Raw genomic sequence first — 18338 nt, 5'->3', positions numbered from 1 at the left:
TTGGCAATCCTGATCTCAGTAAGTTTAAAGCTGATCATCGCCGTTTAAGACAAGACGGATGCGAGTTGCAATAAGGTGACGTGTATATAATTTATGACTTACATACCGTAAAATACCCCCACAAGAATACCAAATATGAGGATTTTAATATTTACTTTTCATACTACGTAAAAATGACAACAATAATTATTTATTGCAAATATAATAATGAAAAATAATAACACCAAATTTGTTTTGAATCAGATCAAGTAGATTTGAATTTCGAAATGGTGTAGATACTGTAGTGTGAGTACCATGATTTATTTGAACAAAGATTTTGTTATTTATGATGTTAAAAATCTGTCTTCCTCTGTTGACGATCAAGTTATTATCGCCCTTAAAAATATTACCCCAGACGAGGATTGTAGACATAATAATAATAATAACTCCACAATAATAATTATGAATAAGTCTTTTATAGTTGTTCCAATTTTTTTCTTTCTAAACCCTCAATAGGGTATGTATAACAAATGCTAAACCACCATATCCATCATCTCTGTCTTGATAACCATAATCTTAGTTTGATCACTCATATTGCTCGTTGTATCATGTACATCTGGTGTACGACTGCTTGTACCCACTGATTATACTGGATTTTGAACACAGCATCACTTCGCAAATCTGTAGTGTATTCCGATCTCTAATTTGTTTTTGCAATTCATCATCATTTTCAGGGTCGCAGTGAGGATATTGTGCGAGGACGATGAAATACAGTCGCCTGCTATTAGTGATTATAGATTTGACATCGTGAGTCTTAGTCTTAACGTACATAATGTTTTCTGTTTTGACGCTTATTTGTGTTTTAGTGTTTTTAAAGGCGGATCGCATGTACCAACTTCCTCTTCACGGTCAACAGCATGCAAAGTATTAAATATGTTTACTGAATAAAAGTTGCCTATCTCTAGGTTTGTCACGTAAATGTTACTATTTCTTCGTCCAATTTAGCGTCGTTTGCGACTTAGTGAACGTGTTATGCAAGAAGTGTTGGTGAAGTACACGTAAGTTAGGCCATAGCAAAAACTCGTTACACCTCTCTCAATCGTGTTACACTATCAAGACTGAAACTGTGCGCTGCTCATCTCTTAGCCCAGCTGGTCGAATTAATTACAACAATTATGTTGTATTTTCTTGTAATATTAGATTCTTTCTTGATTCACACATGGGTTTTCGCAGAGAAAGGAAGCGTGTTTATTTTTAGTAGTTTCTAGCCTTGCATGCACTGTTTACATATTTTGTTGTTGTTTTGCTTTAATATTGCGAAATTCTTTCTTAATTTGATGACATCTTTGACATGAAAATACTAAATGGACGTGATATGGTGTTTAAGGCAGCGCTTACTCAATCCAAATATGACACAATTTGATTTTTCTACCGAAAACGTCCGTTACATTTGTGAACGCTTCATCACAACTTCAGACAGCAAGTAGTAATGTCAGTTTAGGTACAGGAAACCATCCAGACAATGCCATTGACGCTGTGATAAAACATAAAGATTGTAACAAAGAAAGAATTTACAAAGATTGTATGATGCGAACAATTATGGGCCGTACCGTAGTTAACATAGTTAGAAAGTATCAAGGTAGATATAAATTAGGTTGAAACTGCATTTCTAGCAATTTCATTACCTAAAGAGATTAAATTAAACTATGTGGTTTTACCAGTAAAACAGTATATCTATCTTGTTTTCATCTGTTTGACAGTAGTGAGGTAAAAACCCAGAATTGTAAAGAAGGGGCGAGCTGTCTACGTTGTAAGGTCAAACATGATGATAGATCATGTCCTGAATATATGAGACAGAAGAACACCATGGAAAGAATATCAGATACGAATGACAGCTACATAACTGTGAGTAAGTGCTACTCCAAATCATACAATGGTATTACTCTAAACGGAAACTCCAGCTAGTCGGCAGACGCTAAATTGGACGAAGATATAGTAACATTTACATGACAAACCTAGAGACAGGCAACTTTTATTCAGATAACATATTTAATACTTTGCATGCTGTTGCCCATGAAGAGGAAGTTGTTACAATAGGGATCCAACCCACAACCTACTGAATATTTATATTTTATTCCCATGTGATAAATTAAATTCATACTTTTGTTTTGCAAAAATGATCCAACCCATACGAGTCCTAAAAACATTATAAATCTCATAATGAACCAACCTACAAAACGGATTCTCTACATTTTAATTATACTACAAACATCCAATCAACCGGATCCATATTGCTCAACAAAATTAAACTATGCTCTAGTGGATCCAATCTTATTGGAAGTGAGATGGATCCATTTTTCAAAGCAAAGCTTCCGGAATAACAGTGCATTGTATTGTTACCTGCCAGGTAGTTTTATTATTGTGGAGTGCAAGTACTATTCCTGTGATACAATTTAACAGTTTCTTAAACCATAATGTATGGTAATTATTCATCCAGAGGTTACGTGTAACCTAGAAAATATACGTGTAATTTATGCGACTCATTGAAATCCAGAATTGACAGTTAGAAAAAACTAGATGTGAGATCCCAATTGATGGAAAAGAGAGATGAACACATGTGTGCACAAGAAATGAGCCGGGAGGCCTTAAAAAAAGACATACAACAGTCAAAGACAAGAGATTATATAGAAACTATCACTTTTGATTTGGAGAAGATTTTATCTCTGCCCAAAATTCTGAGTATTGTTGTATATTATAAAAGACAGCTTCTCTCTACAACCTTGGGATTTATTCTGCTAAATTTAACCAAGGATACGGTTTTGTGTGGTTATATGACAATCTACAAGGTCTTTTTTGTTAAAGCTATATTCTCATTTGATTATTCCTGAAGTTCCTCTCTGTATTCTTGAATGGTAAAAGTTTTACAATCAAGAACAACGTAAGAACATAATAAACTCAAGAATCTTGGAAACAGGTAACATTACTAACTTGTCTATAATTTATGACTTACATACCGTAAAATACCCCCACAAGAATACCAAATATGAGGAGTCCAGTTTTAAAATGGGTCTTGTCCACGAAAAAACCTTTTTGAGTTATGCACAGATTTGGATTCTACAAATAAAGGACTACATTTTAAGAAAATTGTTTAATTTCAAAAAAATCCTTGTCCCATTTAAATTTACTATTAAAAACTACATGTTGTTTCAAAGTGGGTCTTATCCTGAACTGTGTTGTTTCAAACAGAATCATGTCCACTGTGTCTAGTTTTGCAGCAATATGAACCTTGTCCTATTTAGCAAAGATGGCTAAATGGTTGTTTTGGATCAAAATTGAACCATGTCCAAGTTGTAGTTTCTTGGTTTACTTGCTGTATTTTCGTGATAAAACTCAGAATAGGTTTATAAATTTAGAAATATTTTAGTTTAAAAGACTGTTTGGTTGGCAAACATGACTGTTTACTTCACAGGTGATATTGCTTGTTTGTTCATTACACATTTACCCATCATCAACCCAAGTAGTGGACACTGGTGATTATTTATTTACAAAACAACTATGTTAATGTTTGTTTACTATCGAAGCAATGGATAATCAAACTAATACTGTGAAACCTGTTCAACCTGGATCGGGGAGAAAGAGGAAGAGAAACCCTGAAAAATGGAAGCGAACACTTTTATCGAAACCCCGGTCTCACAGGCCCAGCGGTAAAATTCTTTTGTACAGTTCGAGGACTTTAGCTGTGCGCGTGACCTGGAGTGTGCGGTGATGGGCGGGAGGGGTGGCGGGGTAGCATTATGCGCTGCGTCCCGAAAACATTTCCTTTGACTCATGGTTAAAACCCTCCTTTCAGGAATCGTATTGACCCAAATAACTCATCGCACTCGCTACAATCAGTCTGTTTTGTGACAGTGCTGAGTGTAGCTTGTGCTTCGCTTTTACCGATAATGTCTGTTGAGTTAAAGTCAAAAGTCAAAAGCCTATTCATAGTCAGGCTCGCGAAATTATGAGTAATGTTTATACATTTATGAAGGAAGAGGCAGACCATCAAACTGTTAAAATTCCGTTGTCAAAGGCTCGCCAAAGAACTGCTGCAGCAACTGGAGTGTCAGAGCGAGTTGTGACTAAAATAAACAGTTAACTTAACAAGTTGAAGGTTAGTAACATGTGTGAGGCAAGTTTTACTAAACCGTCAACGACGTAGAATAGTTGACAACTTCCATGTTGAAGAACATCGAATACCGACTGCAAAACTTTTGAGGGAGGCGCTAAGGGACAAAATATATTTCCAGGGTTGTGAGAAAAGTTTTAGGTGGGTATTAAAGGACCTGGAATTTACTTGGAGAAGGACGGTAAACAATAGGAAATTATAATTGAAAAGCTGGAAATCCGAGAGAAGAGGATAACATACTTGAGAGCGTTGAAAAATTACAGGGAACAAGGACGCCCCATAATTTATTTAAACGAATCTTATATACTATCGTCTCATGTATCTAACCAAACTTGGTCAAATGGCTCAAATGAAGGGTTACACGTGCTGATTTCCAAGGGCGAGAGACTAATAATTATCCATGCGGATGGAGAGAAAGGGTTCTTGCCCAATGCTTTTACATGTTGGAAAGCAAGCAACCATAGTGGAGACTACCACAACAATGTGAATGGGGACATTTTTATGAAGTGGATAAAGGAAAAAGTGTTACCGAATTTAGAACCAAATTCAGTACTAGTATTCGATAACGCGCCCTACCATAACATACAAATGGATAAAGCTCATACTTCAAAAAGTAGGAAGCAAGATATGAAGTTGTGGCTTTCAAAAAACGGAATACCATTCTGCGACGATATCCTTTTATCCTGAACTCTACAAACTTGTGCAGCTATATAAACAAAGGCATTTCCGGTACGCCTTGGACGAAACTGTTCAACTACAGGGTCATGACATCTTACGACTTCCGCTCTACCACCCAGGCCTCAATCCCATTGAGTTAATTTGGGCCGAAGTCAACATCATGTGGTTATAAGAAATACATCTTTCACTACGTATCAAGCTAAAGCTCTATGCGAAGACAAGATATCAAGTATGGGCGCAGAAGAGTGGTCAGTAAAGTGCAAGCACGTAGAGAAAATCGAAAGGGACTATGCAGCCGCAGAACCCCAGATTGACAATATTATAGAATCCCTTATTATATCAGTTGGTTCGGATACAGACAGCAGTGACAGTGAGCCAGAAGAGGAGGACAACTTGAGTGGAATTGAAGAACTCCAATGAAAAAACAATCATTGTAAGTAACATTTGTTATTAGAAAATTATATTCTAGCATTTGAAAAATTAATTAAATATTATTGAAGTGATTATAAATTAAATAATAAGAGAATACCAAATAATAACAATAATAGGACTTATGATTGTTTTTCAGTTGTTATATTGTTGTTTAACGTGTTTTTGAAAATAACGTAAAGTCGTTAAGAGATTCTTGCGCCTTCATCTCAGCGGCTAGCACGTAAACGCAACCCGCCACACAGATAGCGTTCGTTTTTTGAAAGGGTAGTATTAGGGCTGCACGAGCACAGCTAAATTCCTCCAACTGTATATTTTGGCAACACTGGTTGACGAACCGGGTCGAGCAGCTCAATACCTTCCTCCCCCCCTACAAGCAGCACGGAAACGCTTTTGTTGGTTAGAAATTAGAATGAGTGTGGCAGTTGACCTTGACGGACGTTTAGTTAAATATCAGCCGGTGTGAGAGAGCGAGGGTTTCGATTAGCGTTATTTTTTTATGCTGTCTCACATACCGAGGGTTTCTTATAGTGTGATTTAAATTTTTAGTGCAACCAAAATGGGCACGAGGGATCCTATGAACAGTGAAGGAATTCGTAAACTACTCTTTAGTGAAAATGCAGATGATTCTAGCAGCAACAGCACGGTAGTCGATGGTTCAGACGCCGATCCGGATTTTGTTTTGTCAGATGAAGAAGGCAGAAATGTTCAAGAATCTAGTTTGGATGATGAAGATAATTTGATGGAGTTGAGGAGAACTGAAAATGAAACAGCAATTGAACAAATACATAATGAAGAAATTTATTTTGTCGAAAGAACCAAAAAAATGTAAAAAAATGTGCACCTAATGCTTGGAGTAGTAAGCCGCCTCAAAGGAATGTGAGAATACCAGCTAGGAATATTATTAGAACACTGCCTGGAGTGAAAGGCCCAGCTAGAGCCCTAGGTGACCAACCCAGCAAGAAACAAGTTTGGGATTTGTTATTTGACGAAACATTATTGAATGCTATCGTGATCAACACAAATGTAAAGCTCGAGAAAGTAAGAGCAGGCCTGTCTGTAAAATACAAAGAAAAATAACTACAGAAACACAGACATCTTAGAGTTAAATGCATTAATAGGTCTGTTGATAATGTCATCGATCTTAAGCTCCAATGATGAAAAAATTAAATCATTATTTACTAAGGATGCCTTTAGTCGTCCGATTTACTCGGCGACAATGTCTAAGAACTGGTATGAGATTCTTTTGCTATGCCTCAGATTTGATGATGCAAACACAAGACGCATAAGAAAAGCTAGTGACCCAGCAGCTCCAGTCACTGAAATATTTCAAAAATTTGTTATTAACAGCCAAAGTGTATATTCTGTTTCAACTGAAGTGACATACGATGAAATGCTTGTTCCGTTTCGTGGAGGGTGTGGTTTTAAAGTTTTTATGCCTGAAAAACCGAAAAAGTACGGCATAAAAATCATGTATCTGTGTGATGCAAAAACGTCATATTTAACAAATGCCTACATTTGGACTCTCAATTAGTACGAAAAGACACTTAGCATTCCTACCCAGTCAGTCATTAGACTATGATCCCCAATAGTGGGCAGCAATAAAATGTTACTGCCGATAATTGGTTTACGTCCATTGAGGTTATTGATGAGCTACAAAGAAGGCAGCTCACATATGTTGGCACAATAAAGAAGGATAAAAAAAGCTATTCCAGAAGAGTTCCTTCCTAGCCCAGGTCGGGCAGTCATGTCATCTATTCATGGATTTAGGAACAAGATGACTGTTAGGTTTTCATATTTATTTATAATAATTAATTTAATTTACATATTAATACATTTTCTTACTGATAACCAAAATTGTGTATTTTATTTAGAATTGCTCATTGTCCACCATTGTTTGATACCATGTTAGTCACAAAGGAATCTATTTTCATTGTATCTTTGTACACACACACACACACACACACACACACACACACACACACACACACACACACACACACACACACACACACACACACACACACACACACAAACACACACACACACGAAACCCAAATTATAGTGGTCAGACTGTGACGTAGAATAAGGTGACTTGTGTCGACCAATCACAGGCGTCCTAGGAGACGCGGACGAGAAAAGCCCTCAGATGCATCTTAGGCAGTTCTTTTACAGACTCCGTATCGCTCGGTCGTACGTTAAAACCAGCATTAACTTAATTTGGACCGTGCCCCCTTTTCCTTGTTGTTGTGAACCTTTAAGCCGTTCTATGGCAATTAGAAGCCTTGCCACTTCATCGTGTAATTGTCGTCAACCCCTTGCCGGGCTTTATCTTTTTAACGAGCCAAAAGGTAACTTTGTCCCTGTGGAACATCAGCGTTCGTGAGTGAACCGAGGATAGTGTCTAGTGAATGTGGAATCTTCATACATCAACAAGAACTCCAACAGTTCAACATTCCTTGGAAGCAACCCAGGCTTGTTGACCTACCTGTCAAAATGGAAGAATCACATAATCTTAGCTGGAGGTGACCTCAATAGAGACTTTGATATAAATACCACAAAGGCGACAGTTGCTGATTTCCTCAACTTACTTCGGCAGTTTAATTGTTACTCTAGTCTCTAGTCCAACGAGAGGTAACAGTTGCCTAGATAATGTTTTTGTTAACTGTAACTCTGATGGAATATTGTGTAATATTAAGAGCTTCCCTTATTCGGACTATGATGGCTTGGTTATAGAACTCAAGGCCATAGATCATTTTACGCCATTGGAAGCCTCAACTAATTCCTTTAAGAAAAAAAAGGATAGGAGAGGATAAAAAAAAAGGAGGATAGGAGATAAAAAGCTAGAATAGATAAAAGATTGAGATGATATTTAGAAAAGTTATATAAACACATTTTTTATTTCAGATACATGGAGATAAAAAAAGTGTAAGCCTACAAGTGTTATTTTTAAATTGCTTATTATGGCAACACTTAATGCCATGTTCCCATCAGGCCAGACCCTAGTCCCTGGGGTAGCGTGAAAAATAAAAATTGTAAAACCGAGGCGGAAATCAAAAAAGGACCTCTTGTCGGGCGAGATATATAGTTTATTGAATAATAATACGCAATAAGTATGCACCAATATTATAAAGTTGCAATACAAATGTTGTTTCGCCATACCTGGTCGAGCACTTTGAGAGAGCGCGAAAAAACGGGACTTTTTCACTCAACTTTTACCGCAGGAAACTTCACTAGTAGCTACTATTTTGTTGTTTTTTCGTAATATTATTAGAGTTATGTTAGTACGAAACGACATAAAACTTTACCTTGTGAAATTTGCCCGCCTGTACCAGTTGAAAGGAAGTTGCCTATGGGGTTATCAGTGCAGAGTTGTTTAACTGTAATGCTAAGTCCAACAGAAAGGGGAAACTAATGTGATGGGTCATAAACCTGAATTGGAAGATATTATTACGTCTTGTATATTGTTTCTTCTTGAATATTTTAATAGTGAAAAGAACAGGAAAAGAGAAGTAGCTCAGTTCCTCAGAGCAGGTGGTGGAGTGAGGTACTATTATGTGTAAACGCTGACTAAAGTTGCTTTGTGATTGAAAAAAATTATGTTATTAAAGTGATAAAACTCGTCCTTTATATATATAAAGGTAGATAAATGAAATAGTTTTTCAACCATGTTTCTATCCGATTTTTGTTCTGAAGGTGTTGCAGTCCTCTCAGTAAAGAAGTTATTACGGTCGGTATTCTAAATTCGGGTAATAATTTGCCATAGTTATTTTCATGATGTTGAACTAAAATAATGTCTCTTTAAATCAATAAATTCACCTACAGATTTAACTTAGAATTATGTCTAGCATTTCCATATCATAAAACAAAGTTTTTTTGTATCCTTATAATTTTGTAAAGGGGCTTATAAATATTCAGGAGCTAAGTAGTACAAATTGATTCCATAATAAAAGTAACTTTGCACTAAAAAAATAGTAAATAATTCTTTTTGTTGAAACTGGAAAATCTGAACGTATTTTCTGACATATAAATAAAATATATCAGCTTATTAGTGAGTGCATAAATACGTATGTTTACTAACTTCATATTATAGTCAAAGTTTTAACAAGATGTTTCAGACTGTGATTAAAAACAAGTTTGGGACATTGACATTGGTTGTTACCTAATAAACATTCGATTTTATGACAATATAGTAACAGTTCTTTAATATTATTAACATCAATTACAACTCTTGGGTTTCTGAATATAATTGGTTTAGTTTTTCCCAAAATGGTTTATACCATATTTAAAAAGTATTTTACAACTAAATTTAAATCTTCCTGCATACATCTATTGCATATCGACAAATCTTTATGAGTCATATACAGAATATTATTATCTGAATACTACAAGATTGAGCGATTAAATTTCGTTTTAACTAGATCATTTACATAGATGTTAAATAATGTAGGTGATATTATGCTTCCTTGTATAAGAACACTATTTTGAGTATAACTACCACTAATGTATTACCCTATGACTAATGCTAGTTTTCTATCTTCAAAGTAATTTGAAAATAACCTTAAAAATGTATTTCTTATTCCAAATCCGTCAACTTCTGTCATATTTTTATAATTGACTAGGTCAAAAAAAACTAGGCCTAGTGACTAGCACTGTCATTGGTGTTTGACAGGTCTGTTGCCACTGCCATAACAAAGTTTTTTCTCATGCAAAGTTTTATTTATATAATTTTAAACTTTACTTCGGAACTAGTGACTTAAAAAGTTTGCTTCATTTTATTAACGCAAACTAATGCTTGACCTTAGTAAATCTACTTCTCTAAAAAAAAGCTTATTATTTCAGATCTAACGAACAAGGAAATCATCTTTAAAATAAATATTCAATGTTTGTGACTACAATACCACCAACTTCAGAAGTAGCCTACTATGTAGTCAATATCTAGTCAGATCGTACTTACAACTACAACATCGACTGGGGAATAAGTCACAATCGACATACTGGCGTTGAAGACGCGTTTATATGAGACAGCAAAGGAAACAAACATATTTTAAGGACCATAATACAAACAACGAAACCTGTCGCTTTCGATTATTCCTTAAAATTAGTTTAGTGCTCATGCACGAGAGTAACAATTGCTGTTGATGACCTCTTGAATAATGACGCTGGTGATTTTAATGATTTACATTTACGTAAGGCTAGAATCCAAAGTTTTATTGTCGTTTAACAAAGAAGCTAGAATTGGCTTAGTCAAAACTAGTTAACTTAAACTAATGTTACTTGCAACAGACCCATATGTACCACAATAAAATTAGAAAAATATGAATAGTTGTTATATTTTAGTAAATACAATAACTGTACTACATATTAAAACATTGTTAAATTAATACACCCCAATGAAAAGAGTAAGTATATTGAAGGATTAATATAAAGATTAAAGGCTACGAAGGGTGCTAAAAACTAATGCGGTCATCGAAGTAATGTGGATGATCTAATTTTATTTAACTAGCCGAAGTTAGTGCAAGTTAGCGTGTAGGAGTAGTGAAAGCTTTAAATCAATTCTATATCAAATATTTTCAGAAGCATTGAGTCCGAGCAGAAACTTTTTGTAAGTATCGTTTAAGATTTCCGGTACACATAACATCACAATCTCCAGTCAAAGATTTTTGAACCGAAACTTTTTTTACTTAAAATACTGTAAGATGTCATCACCACAGCAAGGTATTTAAAGTATTTACTCGTGTAAAGAGTAGTTTCGTTAAGATGTGAACGGAAAAAATAAAATTGCAGTTTACACAGGCCGCGTTCATAATTTTTTTTTTCTTTACACTTCTAGAGTTTATACACGTTTTTAACATTTTAGGAAGCATCTAAGTATAGACTGTGTGGATTGAACATTTTGGAGTAATGTCTGTTACACTTTGGGAAAGGCTTGTGAAGTTTGATAAATCGCCAACTTATTTGCAGCGTTCTCACATCCAGAATGAGGTCCAGGAGAGGTTGGGGGAATTCTTAAATATGGTTGACCTTAAAAGTTTCAAACAAAATCTGGATTAAAAGTAGATCAAAGAAAAATTAAATGTGAAACACTTAAAATTAAAATTTATAGTCATTCAAGATACGTAGGATATTTTATGTCCTACAAATTTGACATTTTAAACCACTCTATTTATAGACGCTATATTTATTCTGAGTCAGTGTAACATCTGGAGAATATCAGCTGACATTACTCACAAGGTCAAGTCGTCAATACAGTGCACAAGTTATAGTGTAATGTATTTGATGTCTAGTCCTTCAACATGTTCTTCTATCACAAACAACATCCAGTTAAGGTCGTTTAATACTAGTGGAGACCGTGGAAATGTTGATGTAGGCAATAGTTATAAATGTTTTTAAATTTATCAATAGCATCAGACAATCCTAAAATGATGACAATTACTAAATGGGAACACTAAAGTACCTTAAAAATATAAAATTTCGTTTATTGGTATCTGGTTGTTTAAATATCTAGATAGGAAGGAACCAATGATAATATAAGTAAGAAATAATTAAACGAACTCATTTCAAGTTATGAGTAAAATTTATCTTTACTTGCGAATGCGTAATTATTACCGATTTCTAGCAATCGAATCTGACACTATTCATGTCTACTTCAACAAAAGAGAGCAACATCAGTGTTACCCCGGATTTCGCAACATAATCTACAACAAAGCAGCAAACCATCAGCAATTTCTTTGGGAGGGGGGATTGTATCAACCCAAAATGAAAGACTTTGTTTTCAGTTACCCCACTCGAAACAACCAACTGTGCCTCTCAAATATATTTAGATATCTATGGGTTATATTGTTCCAAAGATAGGATCTATGATTGTTACGAGTTTAATTTAGTTTATTTCAACAAATATATAGTAATTCTTTTTGAGCCCTTTTCATTTAATCATAATTTTTACCACGTCATAGTATCTCCTTCAAAATTATCTTAAGGAATACAGAATAGAACCAGCACAATCTCGTTACTCTACATCTAATAGAACCTTATTATCAATTATTCACAACAATCGAGAGACTGTACATCTGATAGAACCTTATTATCAATTATTCACAACAATCGAGAGACTGTACATCTGATAGAACCTTATTATCAATTATTCACAACAATCGAGAGACTGTACATCTGACTGAACCTTATTATCAATTATTCACAACAATCGAGAGACTGTAAATCTAATAGAACCGTATTATCAATATTATTCACAACAATCGTGAGACTGTACATGCTATGCAATATCTGAAGGTAAGAAGACGACTTCAGAAAATCGCGTTAAAGCATATATTACACCACTCCTTTAACTTGTTTCAATAGAACAGAGCTGGAGGTATAACTAATTTACCTTTATATTCTTTACATCACATTAAGCTCTTGCTATTTGGTTTTTACTTCAGCCTTAATCTGTAAGTCACTGTGTTGTGATTTCGAAACACCAATAGTATATTATTTGTTGCAATGGCATGAATACAGTTGGATGATAAAAGCGTCGCGATATTAAATGGCAATATGTTGAAGGTAAAATTGAACTATTTACTGGTGAGCAAGTATTAATGTACGTAAAATGTAAGAAGTGATGATACATTCCGAATGTCTACAACTTATTTGAACATATAGCTCAAAGAATGTTATAAATGTATTAGAAAAGTCCATCATGTATGAAACAGCAATTTCGATTAATCATGTGAGTGAAATTAATTTATAAAATTGTAAATATAACTCTAAATAATCTTAAAAATGAAAAAAATGTCCAACCATGTCTGCCTAACAATGGCCAACAATGTCTGGCTAAGAGGATACTTTTGGAAAATTCTGTGAAAATTCGATGAATTAATCTAATTACCATTCGAATTTATGAAGTTAAAATGATTTTGTCTTTAACGGAAGTTGTGTCATATCACTGTTATGAACAAACCGGTATATTTGCCCATTTTAAAAATTAGTTACGAAAGTGAAAACGTTATACATTTAACAGCTAGGAGACACCCCTGACAAATTTGCGCGTCGAAAGAGAACAACATAATGGTACACTATTTTTATTTTGGGATTTCATAAGCACATGTGATATTAAAACTATAAAGTAGCTATTTCATTAATGAATTTGCGGCTGATATTTAAGCAACTCGGTTGCTATATGTAAATGAAGCAACACTACAAAACCTGAAGAAGAGACCAGATTGCAGAACTCAAAACGTAGTGTTACTGATTATATTGTATCACTAAACAATGGCAAAATGTCCGAAAAATCCTATTTTTATACATTAAGCTTAAAGCAAACTTTATATATCACGCAGACAGACAGACTCAAGTGATAGGCTTCGCTAACGCTCAGCCAATATTTAATGAGTCTAATACTAAGATGTAAATTATATTGACTAATAAAATAAGCGAAAATATAATTAATGTGATTTTTCTTACAGGTTAGGCTACAACGAAAGCAGTTATGCATCAGTTACATCTACTACTTCATCTTTTATAGAATTCCCATGTGAATGAATACACAATATCTACATATCTACGAATGTAACCAGAGCGTACCTTTGCCCTAACCGCTCGCTCCAGGGACATGTTGATGGTGGCTAGGTCGTGTCACCTCTCCCAAACTTATAACGTCCAGCTAAAATAAGCGGAGTTCTCGGCCACAGCAGTTCCGGTAGTACTGTATCAACCCGCGGCTCATTAGTAGAGAGATATCCAGCAGTCCCGCCCCACTACGTCTGGCCGTGCACACGCACCAATCAACGTTGATGTTACACATGTATCAAAGGTTGATGAAGGATACTCGTCCTAGAAAATGGAACAGGTTTGAGATCACCTTCTTGGTGACATGAAAGACGGTACCAAAATGCAAAATGATGAGCGATTAATGTCTATTTAGATGAAAGACTAGCAGTTTCCCGCGGCTTTGCATGGTTTTCATAAGCTATGACCGGGTATAAGGTTAGAGTGAATTATATTTCCAACACCGGTGTAGAGTTTGCGTTGTTGCCACGATCAAGAAATTCTGTCAAAGTTTATATTTATACCCATTCTACATGTATGTATACTTTATTATAAAGTGGTCTAACACTCAAGCTTTAAGTTCAAACTGATGTTTATTTTAAAGACATCATAGCTTAGCGCCTTAAAATAATGTTTGGCTATGTAATATACGTAACTGTATCGTAATTGGAATTTACAATGTGCAGGCACTTTTATAATCTTTTATCTTTTGCAGTGCCGCCTAGTTGCGAGTTACATCAATGGGCATGGCATATAAACCTTTTCCGTGGAAAAATACATATACATACAAATGTTCATAATGATCAGTCAAATAGTTTACGATTCCATAAAGGACATACAAACAAACATTCTTTTATACATACATTTATAGACTTTTAGGAAAATGGTAGAGCGAATATTGAGTTAACCTCCATTTCACGTGCATATTGAGCTAAACTCAATATTTGCATTTAATCAACCCTTACAATCATCGTTACGTTATAATGGTGGCAATCAAAATCAGAATCAGAATCAGAAAAATCTTTATTCGATTGTTACACATGGTGTACATGAATAGCGTCACATGATTAAGAAAGTAAATGGTTAAGTTTACTAAATATGATTTACATTAGTATCTAACTAAATATAATACAATGTAATTTTAATGATTGTAAAAACTATTGTGAATTGTATAAAATTCAGAAAAGGAGTACAACGGCATTTTAGTCAGATAGCTTTTAAGTTTATTTTTAAATAATTATTATTTTCTATTAATTTTATATTGCTTGGCAGCAAATTAAAAAATTTAGCTCCTATGTATATTGGTTTTTTACAGAAAAAGTGTAAGTTATGTTGAGCTACTACCATATTATTTCTATTTCTTGTATTATAATTATGGGTCTCGCCACTCTTGCCTAAGCTATGAGTACGGTTCATCACTGACATTATAGTTTCATATATATATATGCACTGTAAACCGTCATGATACCCAGTTGAGGAAAGTGATCCTTCACACTTTCATTCCATTTAAGTTTTAAAATGACACGAATTGCTTTTTTTTGTATCACTAAAATTGAGTTTAAATTTTTTATTGATGTGGATCCATATAATGAGATACCAAATATAATATGTGAATGGATATGTGAAAAATAAATCATTTTTAGAATTTCTTGTGAGCATAATTTTGACATTCTGCGAAGAGCATATAAACCAGAGTTAATTTTTGAAACTATTTTTTCTGAATGTTTATTCCATGTCAGCGAACTGTCTGACGTTAAACCCAAAAACTTTACTTCTTCTTCTTTAACTATAGCCACTTCATCTATTTCTATATGAGGATTAATTTTATTTCTGCATTGGTTGGTACAAAATTCCATATAGCTTTTTTAAGTTGTTTTCTTTGAAAAACTGATTTACTTTTGAAACGCTGAGAAAAGCAAACTCCTCTATTTCCTCTTTAGATGAAGCAGTAATTCTTAGAGTGGCATCATCAGCGTATAAGCATAATTTATCTAGCTCTGGAATTCCTTTTAGGTAGCAGAGGAATAGAAGTGGCCCCAAAATGGATCCTTGAAGAGCACCATAAGAAGTTTGTTTTAAAATATAATTATATTTACTAGTTAAATTGTTCTTGTTATTCAGATTATGATTTCCACAAACTGCTGTCTGTTTTGTATATATAATTTTAGCCAGTTGTACTCCTTCCCATGGATACCAAACTGTGACAACTTAGTTAGCAACTTAGCATGACTAACACTGTCATATGCTTTATGGAGATCCATAAATACTCCTATTACCTTTTCCCCTCTATCCACAGAATCAATCAGTGACTCAATGAAATCAGTGGCAGCTGTAACTACAGATTTACTTTTTCTAAACCCATGTTGTATGCTATCAAGTAATTTGTTTCTTTCTAAATAGTCAACTAGCTGGTTAGACATTGCACGTTCATATATTTTGGATATAACTGGGAGCAATGCAAGTGGCCGATAATTTGCTGCATCAAACTGATCGCCTTTTTTAAATAGAGGTTTTATTTTTGTAATTTTTAGTTTTTCAGGGAATTGCCAAGAGAGGAAAGATGAATTAACTATATGAAGCAGTGGGTCAGTTAGAAATTCCATTGCATATTTTAATATTGGCACAGGTATGTCATCATATCCAGTGCTATAACTACTTTTTAGACTTCTGATGATTCTAATAATATCATCTCTATCAATTAGTTTGCACTGACACACAATTAGTTGCAACGTGATCACAATTATCCCTAACATAGTGACTGATAGGGCACATAATGCAAATCTTCAGTCTATATTGGGGAGACAAAATGTTTAAAATTTATACGAGTGAGTGAACACATTCAGCATACGAAAGGTCTACGTGGGGGATCCGCCATTGCAGAATACGTTTCGAAACCGAACAAACAATATAATACGATAAACCAAAAGTGATTGTAAAAGTCTAATATTATTCAAGAATACCATATTCTTGCTGTAAATGTTGAATTCTACAGTTCACCTTCCTCTAACGTGCAGTGTCTGAAATCTGGAGTCATGTTCGTCTGAAGGGATACAAAAATAGTCGGTGACGAAGAACGAAGACGGTGAAAACGAACCCCCTGCATCGTTTCGATATCAGAGGTACCCAGACTACAAAAAGTAGGTCAATCTAGGTGAAAAGGTATTCATTGGCTCATCAGGTGCACAATTGAGCGCACTACGATGTTGACTGACACAATCCCAAAGCAAGTGGAGCAACCGCTTCCAACACATAAAGCAGGTGTGGTGGGAAGGGCTGATTCGATGTAAATGTGAATTTAACTCCATTGCTGTTCACAATAGCCAAGCTAAATCATGCCACATCACAACTTTATAGGTAAATAAGAAATAGACTGAGCGGCTGTACATAATTAAAAATCTTGACAAATGAAGGCTTTTAAAAATTGATCTTTCTATTTAGATTATAACATTATTTATATCGATTGTACTCTAGAAACAATACGATATTGAGTTTAGCGGCGATTGTTAGCTTCTCGTAGAACACTAACAGTGCTGGAAATATCCCCCAGAACACGTGTGCCCATTGCACTGGGGCTGTTTGTAAGCAACAGCTGGCGATACGATGACGGCTAACTACAGAAATAGCCGCCCGCAGCATGATGTATTGTCTCAGATGCAGTATCAGTTACGTTACGGTTGTAGATTCTGGGTAACGGAACTGAGTATAACCAGAAACGATTTGGCAGTAGGACAATACACACTGCGCTGCTTACAGAGTCGATTCTGTCACGGTACGCACGATTATACTCTCTTTTACATTGATCATTTCAAGTTAGTCAGTTCACACTAGTAAATAATAGCAGCAAATACCAACAGTTCTGCATGGCAAAATCAATTTATGATCCTATCCTATTGTTAGATTTCGGGGACGCCCTGTGCAAGCTTTGAGTCTCTAGAAATACCAATACTGGCATTGCAGTAAACATTTTTTTCTTAAATTCAGACACTGTATTTGTTATATCAAATATAAATTGCTCATCCCTGTTGCAAGTGGCTTAACAAGTAAGAAGCTTTTCTTCATATTATCCGTAAATTTCTTCACGAAACAAAAAAGAATGCTCTTCAAATCAATTAACATTCTCCAATACTTTCATACCCAGAAATTTAAATTTCATAACACACTAAGAATGTCATTCCCAAAATTTACATAACAATAACAAATTTTATACTGTAAACTCTTTTTTCTTATTTCAGTGTTTTTTAAGCTCAGTTATCGCATGGAACACTGCCTACACAATTTAATTCTTGAAATATTGTGGCTTCGCTGTGGAAAGCCAACTTTAGTCGACATATGTTAAACAGAAAACGCCACTAATACCATCTGTAACGTGAAGGGTGGAGCTTATCCCGATTGGCTCAAACAAATCCAATCAACTACTAACTATAACCAATATGGCGTCTTTATCGCAAGCTGCCAGCTTTTCGGCAATCTGACAAGGCCTTTTTTGTTAAAGCTATATTCTCTCTTGATTATTCCTGAAGTTCCTCTCTGTATTCTTGAA

The 18338-nt window shown here is 34.8% G+C and overlaps 1 protein-coding gene across 1 annotated transcript in view; it reads right to left on the bottom strand.

Moving 5' to 3' along the window:
* The window catches only part of LOC124357847 (muscle-specific protein 20-like), a 74628-nt gene extending 60662 nt beyond the window's left edge, over positions 1-13966 (bottom strand). The window contains exon 1 of the mRNA XM_046809924.1: positions 13835-13966. Within this exon, the coding sequence (XP_046665880.1) occupies positions 13835-13864 (30 nt within the window). The 5' untranslated portion in view covers positions 13865-13966. The remainder of the gene's footprint in view (positions 1-13834) is intronic.
* Between the last annotated feature and the right edge of the window lie 4372 nt (positions 13967-18338).

This window comes from Homalodisca vitripennis, chromosome 3 (assembly GCF_021130785.1).
Source record: "Homalodisca vitripennis isolate AUS2020 chromosome 3, UT_GWSS_2.1, whole genome shotgun sequence".
Classification (NCBI taxonomy): domain Eukaryota; kingdom Metazoa; phylum Arthropoda; class Insecta; order Hemiptera; family Cicadellidae; genus Homalodisca; species Homalodisca vitripennis.
This window is presented reverse-complemented; position numbering and strand designations above follow the sequence as displayed.